This window comes from Sceloporus undulatus, chromosome 6, assembly GCF_019175285.1.
Source record: "Sceloporus undulatus isolate JIND9_A2432 ecotype Alabama chromosome 6, SceUnd_v1.1, whole genome shotgun sequence".
NCBI classification, from domain to species: Eukaryota; Metazoa; Chordata; class Lepidosauria; order Squamata; family Phrynosomatidae; genus Sceloporus; species Sceloporus undulatus.
The window spans coordinates 113,242,768-113,257,172 of NC_056527.1; the positions used below are offsets into that span (position 1 = coordinate 113,242,768).

General features: G+C 41.9%; 1 protein-coding gene and 1 gene segment (V, D, J or C); both read left to right on the top strand.

Moving 5' to 3' along the window:
• The first annotated feature begins 1,566 nt into the window (after positions 1-1,566).
• On the top strand, positions 1,567-2,963 carry LOC121933879. The segment is given in 2 exon segments: positions 1,567-1,673; positions 2,569-2,963. Coding segments are annotated over 2 exon segments (447 nt in total).
• Positions 2,964-10,196: 7,233 nt separating this feature from the next.
• On the top strand, positions 10,197-14,069 carry LOC121933880. Its single transcript, XM_042473872.1, has 3 exons — positions 10,197-10,259; positions 10,713-10,996; positions 13,575-14,069. The coding sequence occupies exons 1-3, from the start codon at positions 10,208-10,210 to the stop codon at positions 14,067-14,069; spliced, it is 831 nt and encodes a 276-aa protein (XP_042329806.1). The 5' UTR covers positions 10,197-10,207.
• Positions 14,070-14,405: the final 336 nt, after the last annotated feature.

The following is a 14,405-nucleotide window of genomic DNA, read 5'->3' on the forward strand; positions in this document are numbered from 1 at the left end:
CCTCCAACAGGGTTGCGGTGGCGGCAGTGGGCCTCTAGGAGGCCCAGTGCGATCTCCGGAGCCCTGTTGGAGGGCCCCGGCAACCGCACCGGGCCTCTAGGACTTTTTTGCCGGCCTCTGATGGGGCCTTCAGAGGCTGGCAAAAAAGCCGGTGGGGGCTGTCAGTGCTGGAGGCCTCCTCCTGGTCCCCGGAGGGTGGAAGCTCCGCCCCAGCACGCGGCCCCACCTCCGGCGGGTGGAAGCTCCACCCCCGGCTTCGGCCCCCCAGTTGTCTGAGGGACAGCAATCCAGCCCCTGGCTCAAAAAGGTTGCCTACCCCTGCCCTGAAGAAAGGGCAGCTGGTATTATTGTGTACCATGAGGATCCTGGCTTAGCTGGAATATAAAATGGAGATCTCTCCTTCTGCTCTTTTTCTCTCTGGCTGCATCCACAGAGCAGAAATAATCCACGTTGACACTACTTTAGCTGTCATGGCTCAGTGCTATGGAATTCTGGGAATGATAGTTTGTTGTGTATTGGGATAGATCTCCATTCCAGCAAAGCTAGCATCCTGATGGCAAACGGCAAACTACCATTCCCAGAATTCCATAGCATTGAGCCATGGCAGTTAAAATGGTGTCAAACTGGATTATCTGCCTGTCCCAGTCCTCTGGGAATATTATAGGAAGGGGCTATTGCATTCCTCAGAGGCAAAGAGAGATAGTAGCCCCAAACAGCTGATTTTGAGTAGCAAAGAAAAGGCAGGGAATGGTGGTTTGTTGTTGTTTTATTTTTTTTAATTCAAAAAGGCAAATTTCACAATATAAAATCACATATAATGATACAACAGAACAAATGCTAGAAACAGTACAAACAAAACATTTCCCCCCCACATCTATATGTACATCTTGAAAAGAAAAACCTGTACACAACTACTTAATATACTAACATATAGGAACAAGGGTCTACAAATGTTTTCCAACTTGCGTATTTGTGGAAATTTGTTGTTGTTTTGTTAATGGTTGCACTGGTATAGTTACAGAGGGAGGAAGACGTGATTATTTACCCCTTGGATCAAAATAACTTGGTTGGTCTAAGTATTGTGTACCTTAACTGTGGAATAAGGAACTCTGTTTGATGCTTTGGCTCAAGCAGCAAAATGTCCTGCTTTGGGTTTGCTTTCCCCTTTGGGTGTCTGGTTGGCTCCTTAAGCACAGTTTAAAAAGTATGGTAAACTCGGTAGGGTGCCAGTTTGATCCGCCACAGCTATTCTCATTTTCTTAAAGGTAATTCAAAAATCCAATGTTAACTTTTAGGCTTTTAGATACTGGAGATGTTCTCTCCTCCTGTCCTCTCCTGAATGTTATTTTCCAAAGAGTAACTTGAAAGGTACTCAGAGGAATGCCAGTGTGGTCTGCCCATAAGATAATGCCAATTGCTTTTGAGAGAAGTGTAGCAGTTTTAGGAGGGGCTGTGCTCTGCGATGTATCTCTTCTGATCTCTGTTGTGGCAAAGCATGTGCTTCTGGTTGGCTAGCCACAATAAGTAGAACTGAGAAATGTGGGAAGCAGACTTTTGCTGGAGGTTCAGATGTTTTCACGGGTGGATGAGTTAGCTCCCACATACATAACCAAGGGCAGAGATGGCAATGTACCTATGCTCCCTGTGGATTGTGCTGCTGGTATTTCTCCAAGGTCAGTGGTAGTTAATCTCTCTTCTTTCCCAGTGTCTGCCTATGCAAAATATCTCAGATTTTAAAAGCTCTTTCCTGATACAGCAACACTGAATTTTACAGAAGAGAATGTTTGGCTTTCTGGATCTTTTGTCAGATTCCAGTGCCTTTCAGCCCCAGTCAGCCCCTGGTCAGGAATGATGGCTTCTGTAGTCCTAACAAATTTGGAATTCACCTTTCCTGATCTGACCTCTGAGCCCCTCGGTTTTTATTTCTCTTTGACCATGGCTGCATCTACACTGCAGAATGAATGCATTTTGGCACTGCTTTTAACTGCCAGGGCTCAGTGCTATGGAATTCTGGGATTTGTAGTTTTGTGAGATATTTAGCCTTCTGTCAGAGAGTTTTGGTGCCACAACAACCTAAAAATGCCAGGATTTATGGGATGGTGCCACGGCAGCTAAAGAGGTGTCAAACGGTATCAGTTCTGCAGTGTGGCAGCAGCCCATGAGGACTGGAACCTTAAAATGACACTATTGTAGTCCCATGGGCTATACAGTGGGCCCTTGGTATCTACTCGGGTTTTGTTCCTGTACCCCCCATGGATACTAAAATCTGTGGATGCTAAAGTCTCATTATATACAATGGCAGAGTGAAATAGTGTTCCTTATAGAGAATAGCAAAATCCAGGTTTGCTTCTTGGAATTTATATATCTTTTTGAATATTTTGAAGCCGTGGATAATTGAATCTGTAGATAAAGAATCTGTGGATATGGAGGGTTGACTAAGCAACTAAAAATTTGTCAGAGGTCTTGAGACAAAGGAAGGAAAGCTCATTGATTCAGAAACTCTTTGTATCTGGACGAAGGGAGAAATGTCCATAAGAACTTAGGGACTCCCATTTCTTTCCTATACAGGGGTCAGAGGCCAGGATAATCTGCTGCAGGACTCCATGGTGGTCAGCAAAGAAGGCGAGACTGCTACCATTACCTGCCAGTACAATGTCAGAAACTTCTACAGTTTGCACTGGTACAAGCAATACCAAGGAGACAGAGTTGAATTTCTGTTGCAATTATTTCAGGAGAAACCTGAGAAGAAAGACAACTTCCATGCTGATCTGGATAAAACCAAGCAGGAGAGTAACTTGAGCATCATGAAGGTTCATTTCAGAGATATTGCCACCTACTTCTGTGCTGTGGAAGCACAATGGCACAGACATATTTACAGCCCATTCAAAAACTCTGCAAGAGAGCAAAGAAGGAAAATCCAACAAGTCTTGATATTTTTCTTTCCTTTATTGTTTAATTCTTGATTTCTCTAATAAAACAGAATCCCATGTACTACATCTTCAGGATATATTGTGCTGGATCCTGATTAAGTCATACATATTTTAAATTAAGGGTGGGAATCTTGCTGCACTATGTTGGATTGCAGGTCCCATGAGCCTTAGCCAGCATAGCCCATGGCGATGTGTGCTAGGAGTAGCAGTCCTTTTGCATCTATTAGGGAAAAGTGTATAGATGTTTGTCATAGCTGCACTCCTCTCAAATTAAAATTAAGTGAAGAAGTACTTTTATTAGAACTGCTAGACTGTTATAGAAGTGACACAGAATGTGAGCTTTCACATTCTCCAGAGGTGTTTATCATGCAAGATGGTATAAAATTAGGAGGAAAGGTAAAAAACGAAGCAGAGCCAAAATCTGAGCTGGTGGATTGTCTATTGTGTGTCTCTCTGAAGCTGCAAGATGGATACTGTAAGCTCAGTGAATAACAAAGTGTACTAGGATTCCATATAGTGTTGCATAACTAAATATGCAGACAGAGTTGGTGGTCTAGATTTATTTTGCTCCAGGGTAATGTCCATACTGGAGACAAAGCATTGTATTCCTCTACCAGTTAAAAGAAGGATCTTTCCTATTTGTCGTTCTGATGCAACATAGTACCAAGGAAAGTATGGGACTCTCTTTCATTGGAGTATTTTAAAATCTTCTTTCATGAAAACCACATGGATCCATTCCTTTATTGTGTGCTTATGGGCACTATCATGTTGATTTATGGTGATCCCATGAATCTCACAGGGTTTTCTTAGGCAAGGAATACTCAGAGGTGGTTGCCAGTTCCTTCCTCTGAAATATAGCCTACAGCCCCTGGTGTCTGTTGTTGGTCTCCCATCCAGCTACTAACCAAGATCAGATGGGATTTGGTGTCTTTATTGACTATACTAGATGGCCTGTGTGGAATTCAATCATTTTGTGATGTGACATGCTGGAAACATCATCCTTTTCATTTGTGAAGTAATACCTCTTTGTTTCCACTTGATGGCACTAAAAAGCTCTCTCTGTCTTGAGGACAACTGACATTCACCGTTTGAGAAGATCTGAGTTGAGGCAATGGTTGAGGTTTCTGATAAAAGATACCCACAAAGACTTCAGTGTTTCTACCTTGCTGGTGAGAGTGAACAACACAAGTGGAGAATTTGCTGAGTTCAGGCACATCTCAGAGCCATTTCTTAGGAGGAATTTACTCCCATTGGATCATCTGTGTCCCAGAGGATGGTCTCAGCAGCATGGCTACCACAATGGAAGCATTTCTTTGGGCTGCTCTTGCTATGTAAGTGATGAAGTTAATCAACATATTTCATAGCTATTAGTAATAAGAAAGAATAGGTGGACAGTTCCTCCCACCCCCTTGTGCGTTCTTGCTTTCTCATTCACTAGGTAGACTGTTTCCATCTCATGGTCCAGTGATGAACAAATATTTGGAATAACTGGATTTCTTTAGTGTGGGTAACCCCTCCATTACTTGCTGATGACATATATTCTATGATCTTAATGTATTCATAGTTGCTCTGGCCAACTCATATCCTAACCATTGACCTTCTGGTGGTGCCTCACTCTCTGGTCTTTGGAGATGACAGATACACTGTCTATTGCCATAGCCATAGTAGAAGCTTTACCGGTTTGGTAAACCTGAACAGTAAAGGGAAAGTAAAGGGAGGGAGATTAATATTATTAGCAAGGAGAGTGAACCATTGCACGAAAGAGAGAAATGGAAAGGAAGAGAGAATAAGATGATATGGGGAGAAAACATGAATTAATAGGCAGCCATAAAGCAAGCAAAGTTACGGAAGGTTGCTGGTTTATTCTAGGCATGGAACTCAATGGGGATATTTCTCAGCCTGTGGAGGTCTCAGTCTCTGTGGGAAAGACGGCTCGGATCCTGTGTAACCATGGCTTCTCAGCATATAATGCCCTCTTCTGGTACAAGCAAAAGCAGGATACAGCTCCTAACTTCATAATCTCTGGTTACTCTGCACCTGTGGAAAAAGGTCAGTTCAAGATGACCATCAACAAAGGGGACACATCAACAGAGCTTTCTATCAGTGAAGTGAACACAGAAGACGCTGGAGTCTATTACTGTGCTGTGAGAGACACAGTGGTAGGAAATAGAAGGGCACCTGAATATAAACTCTGAGGCTGCATCTATGCTGCAGAATTAATGCAGTTTGGCTTTAGCTGCCATGGCTCAGTGCGGTGGAATACTGGGATTTGTGTTTTGCGGAGACATTTAGCCTTCTCTGTCAGAGAGCTCTAGTGCCACAACAAACTACAAATCTCATAGAGCCATGGCAGTTGAAGTGGTGTTAAACTGCATTTATTTTGTAATGTGGCAGTAGCTGCAGGAGAAAATATCTTTTCTCCTCTTCTCTTGACAACACTAATAGAATGCACTCCAGAGGTATTGGATTACAATTCCCATCTTTCTCAGCCATTCTGGGTATCCGGAGAGCAACAAGTCAAGGAAGGCTGCTCTTCTCTTCTCCAAGACAGTTGAAAAACCTTTGTCCATTAAGAAGGTTTTTAAATTATGTCTCTGTGTATATAAATTAAAAAGGCCACCTGATAACACACACACACACACACACACACACACACACACACACACACAATTAATTTATTAATTTAGCCTTCTGTGAGAAACTCCTAACTTAGCCCTATTCTTCCTGTTCTAGTGTAGCCTAGATTAGCCCTCTTAGGCTGTATCCACACCACAGAAATAATGCAGTTTGACACTACTTTAGCTGCCATGGCTCAGTGCTATGGAACTCTAGGATTTGGAGTTTTGTGAGACATTTAGCCTTCTCCATCAGAGAGCTCAGGTGTCATAACAAACCACAATTCCCAGGATTCCTTAGCACTGAGCCATAGCAGTTAAAGTGGTGTCAAACTAGATTATTTCTGCAGTGAGGTTTCAGCCTTAGAGAGCTTTCCTATCTCAAATGAGTTCCTATAATAAAAGTTCAGTTTGTCCTCTATAGTCATTGGTGTCAATGCTCCTTAATTATAATAGTTAGCCACTGCATGTATGCACTCTCTAACCCAAAATGGCAAATATTTCCATTCCTAGCAGAGACTTTGCAACACAGCATATTTTTTTCTATTTATGGAGTCATCATGTGTTGAGTATCCTATGTAATCTTTGAGCTGAATGACAACTCTGAGCAACCAAAAGCATAATGCACTTTTATTTGCCTCTCTTTCATCATCCTCCATAAATTTCAAAGGCAGGCCAGGGGCATGACGCAATGCAGAATCACAAGAATGCAGCCTGTGATAGGCTAACCCAGCTATCTCATTGAAATCTGGAACAGGGAAAATCTGGTATCAGAAAATTCTATGGCAAATTTCAACCATGTCCTTGCTGTAATTTGTATTCCATTCTCAAAGCATTACCAACTATGGCCTTTATCACACTAGTGAGTTCTTGTGAGAAGATGGGAATTAAATGAGAGTTAAGTTAAACTCAAATTTAAACAGAACTTGCAAATTCAAGAAGTTTATCACACTGAAATGCTGCTAAAATGAAATACTGTAACACGAAATTAATCCGCAGTTAAAGTGGAGAAAACCATCAGCTTTTTAAATGCGGTTTTTAAATTCCGAATTTAAAAAGCTGCTGGTTTTCTCTGGTTTAACTGAAGATTAACTTTGTGTTATTTCACATTAACCGCAATGTCATGTGATAAACTTTGGCCATTTCTGGGTTATCTTTGCATTATATTGCGTTTAACTCCTGTTTTCCTGCAGGATCTTGCTAGTGTGATAACCTTCTATGTCATGATAGCTTGTATCCACAAGAGGGCACTAGAGACTATTAATTTCTCAAAGGTTGCTAGAAGCTAGAGAGCCAGCTGAAGATCTTCCAATTTTTCAGTCTGCTTTACTTATTGCACTGGATAGCCATTTCTAGGTCTAAAATAGCCATTTATGCATTTGCTTGTTATATTTATTATTGCTGTTGTGTGCCTTCACGTCATTTCTGACCTATCACAGGGTTTTCTTGGCAAGATTTGCTCAGGAGGGGTTTGCCTTTGCCTTCCTCTGTAGCTGAGAGAGTATTAAGGACTTTATCATACGGGGGGAAAGCAGGGAAAAGCCAGGATTAAAAGGGTATTTTTTTCCGGCAAAATTCCAAGATCGCAGCAAAGATTTTCAGACAACGTTGTGATAAGAGAGGACCTATCCCAGGAATAATCAGGGAATAACCAGCAACAAATCATTCATGGGGAAACCTTGTGAATGATTTGTTGCTGGTTATTCTCTGGTTATTCCCAGGATAAATCCTCTCTAATTGCGATGTGTCTTGCCATGATCTCAGGATTTTGCCAGGAAAATGCCCTTTTAATCCCAGCTTTCCTCCTGTGTGATAAAATCCTATGACTTGTCCAAGTTCACCCAAAGGATTTCTGTCTGAGTGGGGATTTGAACACTGGTCCCTAGGATCTTAGTCCAATAGCAGGAGCTCAAGGTGATCCTCACGATGCTTTGTTATTCTGTTGGAGAAGGTGCCTTAGGTAATGGGAAATCCTTTTCTCTACTTAGAAATGAATCATGCTGCATATTCTTTTCATCCTTGTTCTTTTCTTAACTTATGAGAGCCTCCTCAAAGCCATCTTTGTGACCCCTCACTTTACAGATGATGCCCTATGTCTCATGAAGGCAAGAAAGTATGATGTATTTTTGATCCTTGGAAGACAGGAAAACCAAAACCACTAAGACGACTGTGGTCGGTGTGTTGATAGCAGCGTGGCTACATACAAGACTTACAGAGGTGCTGTCATCATCATTCTGGTGACAGCAAAGGAAGAAATGAAATCCCCAGCGACCATGATTGCTGCTTTCCTTCTGGCCTTCTCCACAGGTATTTTCATTCTAGGCATTTGGATCCTGGGTTGGCCGCAGTCTAGGGAGATGGTTTTCCAATTGTTTTTCATAGGGACGGATGGCCTTCTCTTTTGACTGTGTCACTGGAATTCAGTCCCTCTGTTGGTGTGTTTGTGTGTGTGGGTATTCAATAAAACCTAAGCAAGCAGAGGCAAGGAAGAATATGTTGAATCATAGAACCATAGAGATGGAAGGAGTCCTACGAGCCATCAGATCCATTCCCTTACTCAAAGCAGGATCTTGAGCTAGAGCATCTCCAACTTATTTAGTTTTTCTCTTGTGATTTAATTTTCCCCTCAATTACACTTATAGTTCACCTTTCTTCCATTGAGACCAAGGTACCACCCATGGCCCACCTCATTTCTACAGTAGGCCCTTGGTATCTGCTGTGCTTTGGCTCCAGGACCCTCCATGTATACCAAAATTCATGGATGCCCAAGTCCCACTAAATACAATGGTACAGTAAAATGGCATCCCTTATTTAAAATGGCAAAATCAAGCTTTTCTTTTTGGATTTTAATTTTTGTCAGGAGGATATTTTCAAGCTGTGAATGGTGGAATCTGTGGATGCAGAATCTGTGGATATGGAAGGCTGACTGTACTTTATTCTCACAAGAAACTTGTAAATTAGGCCAGGATAAGACAATGACTAGCCTAGGACCATCCATGACTCAGCGCAGAATGGACATTGTCTCATCTGGTTCAGTACTCTAACCACTACCCAACCCTGCGTTTTTCTCTTTTGGTTGACCTGCCTTTCTGACCATGAGTCATCCTGCCATTCTTATTCCGTTTCAGGTATTTCAGGCCAAGAGACAGTGTCTCAGAAGGACCCCTTTGTTTTTGCCAAGGAAGGAGAAAACATCCAACTCAACTGCTCCTATCAAGGAACTCCAAATAACCTCCAGTGGTACAACCAGACCCCAGATGGACAGATCCATTTTATGGCCATTCTGTATTCAACAAAGACTGAGTCTTTTGGCCGTTTCGACATGAGTCTGCAGAAAGAAAAAAGAACCACATCCTTACTGTTGAAAAAGATTCAGCTTCATGATTCTGTTGTCTACTTCTGTGCAATGAGCCACAGTGCTACAAAGAGACCTCCAATCTGTCAATAAACCTGGAGGTTTTTGTGCTACTTGGGTTCTTATGGGTTCCTGGACTCCTGGATCCCATCAAAAGTAATGAAGAATGTAAGAAGAGTGCCACTGAATTAGACCAAAGGTTTAGCAAGATCTGGGGCACATTCATAACAGACAATTACAACACTATTGTGTGTGTGTGTGTGTTTGTGTATGTACCTTCAAGTTTCCTGTCTACTTGTGGCATTCCCATGAATTTCATAGGGTTTTCTGAAGAAAGGAAAACATTTGCATTCAGAATAAAGCATTTTCAAGGATCAAAATACCTGAAGGCATCAGATCCTGTCTGATCTTGGAAGTTAAGCATGGTCAGCCCTGGTTAGTACTTGGATGGGAGACTGCTGAGGAATAACAGGTGCTGTAAGCTGTGTTTCAGAGGAAGAAACTGGCAAAACCAGAGTGACCAGATGTCCTAACTGCAAAGACAACACGGTACTGCTAAATGTAGATCATTCAAGAAAAATGTAGGACACAACCAAATAAGAGCTAAAACACACCAATAAAAAATCAGTCTTCTCCCTCAAAATGGAGGTCATTTTGAAGCTCCTCCTGGACAGAGGATTAAAATGTAGGACATGTTCAGGGAAAAGACAATGTCTGGTCATCCTGGACAAAACAACCTCTGAGTATTTCTTGCCTATGAAATCCATATGTTGAAAGGTGACTTGGAGGCACACAGATCCAGACCTAGACCCAGACCTATATACACACATTAACTGGCAGTCTTTCATCCATAAACAGGGTGACCTTGTTTAGCTTCTGAGATCAGATGGGATCTGGTACCTTTAAGATATTATTCCACCATAATTGTCATGGTTCCACAAATGAGGTCTATCATTGGATGAGGCCCTGGAGTCCTCTGGCTGAGGAGTCTAAACGTCTCTCCCTAAACTGCAGCTCCCACTTTTCTGGCAGAGCTGATGAAGTGGTCCAGTTACTCTCTTTGCTCAAGTCCAGCAGGATGACTGTTGGCTTCTAAACAAGGTCAGTTTGACCATTTTTATAGTTCTGTTTTTCTCTCCCCCTTCTTCTCCTCTTGCTTTTTCTTGTGGGAAGGGAATTTCCTCTGATTGGCTAGGCTAGGTGCAAAAGGAAGCATCTGGGTGCTGATTCATGATATCTTCTCAGCTTAGGAAACCCACAAGCATCAACCAACATTCGTTGCTCTCACAGAAGTAATCAAGAACAGTATGGAAATATCTCACTGGATGGTCTTGATATTGCTGTCAGTACTTTCCCAAGGTATGTGTACAGAATATTTTCATATTTTATATTACCGCTTTAAGATTGAGCCTAAATAGCCTAAAGGCACCAGGTCACTGGGCTTTAGTTCAAGAACCCAGATTCCTTGGATGCTCAAGTCCCATTACAGACAATGGGAGTCCTTCTATTAAATGGAAAAAAATATCAAAGTTTGCTTTCTGGAATTTATATATTTTGGAAATACTTTCAAACCATGGATGACTGAATCAGTGGATGCAGAATCTGTGGCTATTAAACTATTATTGTTTCCCACCTCCCTCCATGGAGAGAGGCAGGCTAAAAATAAATATTATTATTATTATTATTATTATTATTATTATTATTATCAGTTAAAGTGACAACAAAATACTGCTTGCATAGAATGAAAGAGACAGAGCTGTTGAATTTTTTTTTTGCATTGCACTGAATCACTTGCATGTTTTTCTCACACAGGGTCCAGAGGCCAGGATAGTGTGACTCAAGCAAAAGACATGGAGATTGGGAAAGAAGGAGAAACTGCAAGCTTTGGCTGCAACTATAATACGAACAGTTTCAATAGCTTACACTGGTACAGACAGTACCCAGGCGAAGGGCCGACATTTCTGTTGATGTTGATATTGGAAGGACCCGAGAGCAAAGGCAACTTCCATGCCAAACTTGATAAAAAGAAGCGTCAGAGTCACTTGAACATCAGAGGGGTTCAGTTCACAGATGCTGCTACCTATTTTTGTGCCTTGGTGACACAATGACACAGATGCATTGGCAGTTAGTGCAAAAACCCAGCAAGACACTCTGGCCTCATTCCCACTACCTTTTCTCCGCAGTACAGCAACAGCTCTGGTCCAACACTCAAACTGGTACATCATGTTGGCTTTCAACTATAGTTATACCTCAGTGGGGGAAAAAAGAGAGATGCATTCCTGGGCATTATTTCTTTGACAGAAAACTTGGTCTCAGGAAAAAAAAGAAGAAGAAAAAGGAAGAGGAGCTTCCTTGTAAGGAGCTTTGTTAACCAAAGTATGTCTGTAATGTTTGGGATGAATTGTTCTTGATTTCATTTGCAAAATGTAATTTATTATAGCATCTTTGGGGCTATACAGATTGCCCCTAAGGGGCGGCATGTAGCTGCCCCTTTCCTGGCTGGATTGGGGCCACGGCAACTTCATGCCATGGCCCCAATACAGCCTCTGGAGAGGGCAAAAAGGAGCCACAAAAAGCAGCCCTCCAAGGGGTGCAATAGCTGCGGCAGCGTAGCTTTATGATGCTCCTTCAGAGCTGCATCATGTGGATGCAGTGCCGGAGGTGCATCATGATGGCGTGTGGCATCTGGACTGGCACATGCCAGTATGGCGCTATAGGGACAGAGTTAGGGCATCCAGTGTCAGGATGCTGTACCCTGACTTCACCCACAGACCGGCACTTTCTGCTGGTCTGTAAAGGGCCTAAATCACCTATGTTATGCCTAGTTTATTCCACTAGAGGTCATTAGCTACTCTTTGCTTTTTGAGGGACATAGAAGAAATTCATCTGATGAGATTTTTCTCTTTGCCTCTTGCATTTTGTCTTTACATTGATACAAAAGGTCTGACAGCAGCAACCCTAGAAGAGTAGTATTTTACCTAAGGCCAGTCAGTAAATCTGAGGCAGTTTGGAGGATATAGTCCGAGCAAAGATTAGTAAAGGGGTTGCAGAGGGTAGTGAGCCACTTTTCACACTCCCTGTGCCTCCGCGGGATTTGTAGTTTGTCGTGGCATCATTGCTCTCTGACAGAAAAGGTAAATATTTCACAAAAGTACTAATTCCAGAATTCAATAGCCCTGAGCCATGGCAGTTAAAGTAGTTTCAAACTGTATTAATTCTGGAGGTTGCTTTACATAGAGGCTTGTCACTCGAGGAAAGAAAGTGAAAGTTCAGCCAGATCGCAGCCCCTTTCTACATTCCTTACTGCATGATGCCATAGTGCTTGGCATGGCATGCGGTTGCTGTGTCCTCAATCCACTGCACAAGGAAAGAAAGCAAAAGTGCAGCCAGATAATATTGCCTTTCTATAAGCCTTACAACATGATGTTGTAGTGCTTCAGTTCTCTTCCCATGAGAAATGGTTGAAAAAGCAAGTCTTTTTTCTAACTGAAAAAGACTTGCTTTTATAGCCATCTCCTGTGGGAAGAGAACTGAAGCACTACAACATTATGTTGTAAGGCACACAGAAAAGCAATACTATCTGGCTGCACTTTTGCTTTCTTTGCTTGTGCAATAAGGTCCCTTGGAGAGGTCCTAAGAAATGAAAAAAATAACTCTTTCTCTCACTAAATGGCCCTACAGAGCGTTGCTTTCTCAGAAGAAGACTTGACGGTAGCAGTTGAGATTTCTGATCTTCTTAAGTTAACCACAAAGCCCCTCCTTCTGGTTTGCACAGGAGAAGATACAATAGCATGCAACAATAGAGAATTCTTTGCGACTGGGAAGGAGCAGTTGTACTTTTTGTTTCACCATTTGTGAGGAGGACAACAATCTTTTAGAATGGGCGCAAGAATGTGGCTAGTTCAGAGGAGGCTTCTTTTCTTCTTTGGACTGCTTTTGCTGTGTAAGTGGGGCATTCTTAGCATTAGGAAAGAACAAATGGGATATGCAATAAATTGTTGCAGTTCACCATGTTTCTGTCTGGGTTTTCAGTCAATCAGTTGTGATGGTTTCCAGCATAATCCATTCTATGCTCCCTCTCCCTTGCCCAAACCAGTGGCCTGTAGTCTGGGCCCATTCAACATGTTCCATCCACATGGTATTTTTTAAAGGTTGAGTGATAAATGATAGACAAACAGATTTATATATGGGAAAAAATCTGATGGGGCCAGATTTAAGAGGACTGGACTACAGGAGAAATAAAGATCTGATGTGTTGGTTTTTTGTGTGTAAGTGAAAATATGATGGAGTTGCAGTGTGCAGTGTGAGAGATACACACATATATAATGGAAACTGTGTCTTAAATTTGTTTTTAGTGTTTTAGCTAATTCCTTTTAACTTACAATTTGATATTTTAATTGGACCTCTTAAATTATTTGGTAAGCTGCCCTAGATTCCATTCTGGGAGAAAGGCAGGATAGAAGTGCAACAATATAAATAAATAATGTATAAATTTGACATGGGCTAAACTCACTGTAGTAGAACTATTGGGCAGATATAATTTTATTAAATTGTTTATTTACAGAAAACATACAGAAAAAAACATGTCTCAGGGGAAAATGCTCAGGGTTACTTTATATCAGCAAAAACATGAGTGTCTCTTCTCAGGCACAAAGAAGTTTTGCAATCTAAAAGAAGAAGGAAAAAGGGACACATTTCTTTCATGTACATCTTGCCTCTAAAGCTTTCCTTGTACAAAATGCAAAGGTCACTGGATGGGAACTGACCAACAAGAAGAAAACCCTTAATTTACTTTTCTATCTTGCAGTTGGACACTCTCAATCCCAAGTGACTCAGACACCTGCATTTAAAGAGGTCCGGGAAGGGGACCTGTTCACCATTTCTTGTGCCTACTCCAGCGAGTTTCGGACCTACTTTTGGTACCAACAGTTGCCCGGAAAGGCACCATCCCTCTTGCTTTCTATTACTACTGGAAAGAATGTGACTGAAAAGAACTTCACAGCAGAGTATCTGGAGAAAGGAAAGCAAAGTCTCCTGCATCTCTCTAGCTCTCAGCTTCAATACTCAGGAACTTACTTTTGTGCAGTGGAGGCACAGTGGGGCAGGAAGCAAGAGGCGCACAGCCAAAACCTAAGACTTTTCTTGACTTTACCCACTATTGTGTTATGAAGATCCTTAAGCCAGTCTTAACAGTTGATGTCTTTATTGTGGACATCTAAATTTCACATTGGAGATCTGTGATTAATCTTCTTGGCAATAAGACTGTTTGACAGTGGAATATGCTGCCTCAGAGAGTGGTGGCATCTTCTTCTTTGGAGGTTTTTAAACAGAGGTTGGATGGCCATCTATTGGAGATGCTTTGGTTGTATCTTCCTACATGGCAGGGAGCTGGACTGAATGACCTTTGGGGTATCTTTCAGATCTATGATTCTATGATCTCCTGATCAGGGATGTGAAAAAGTCTTAATTTTAAGTACATATCTCTAATGGTCACCTGTACTTTCT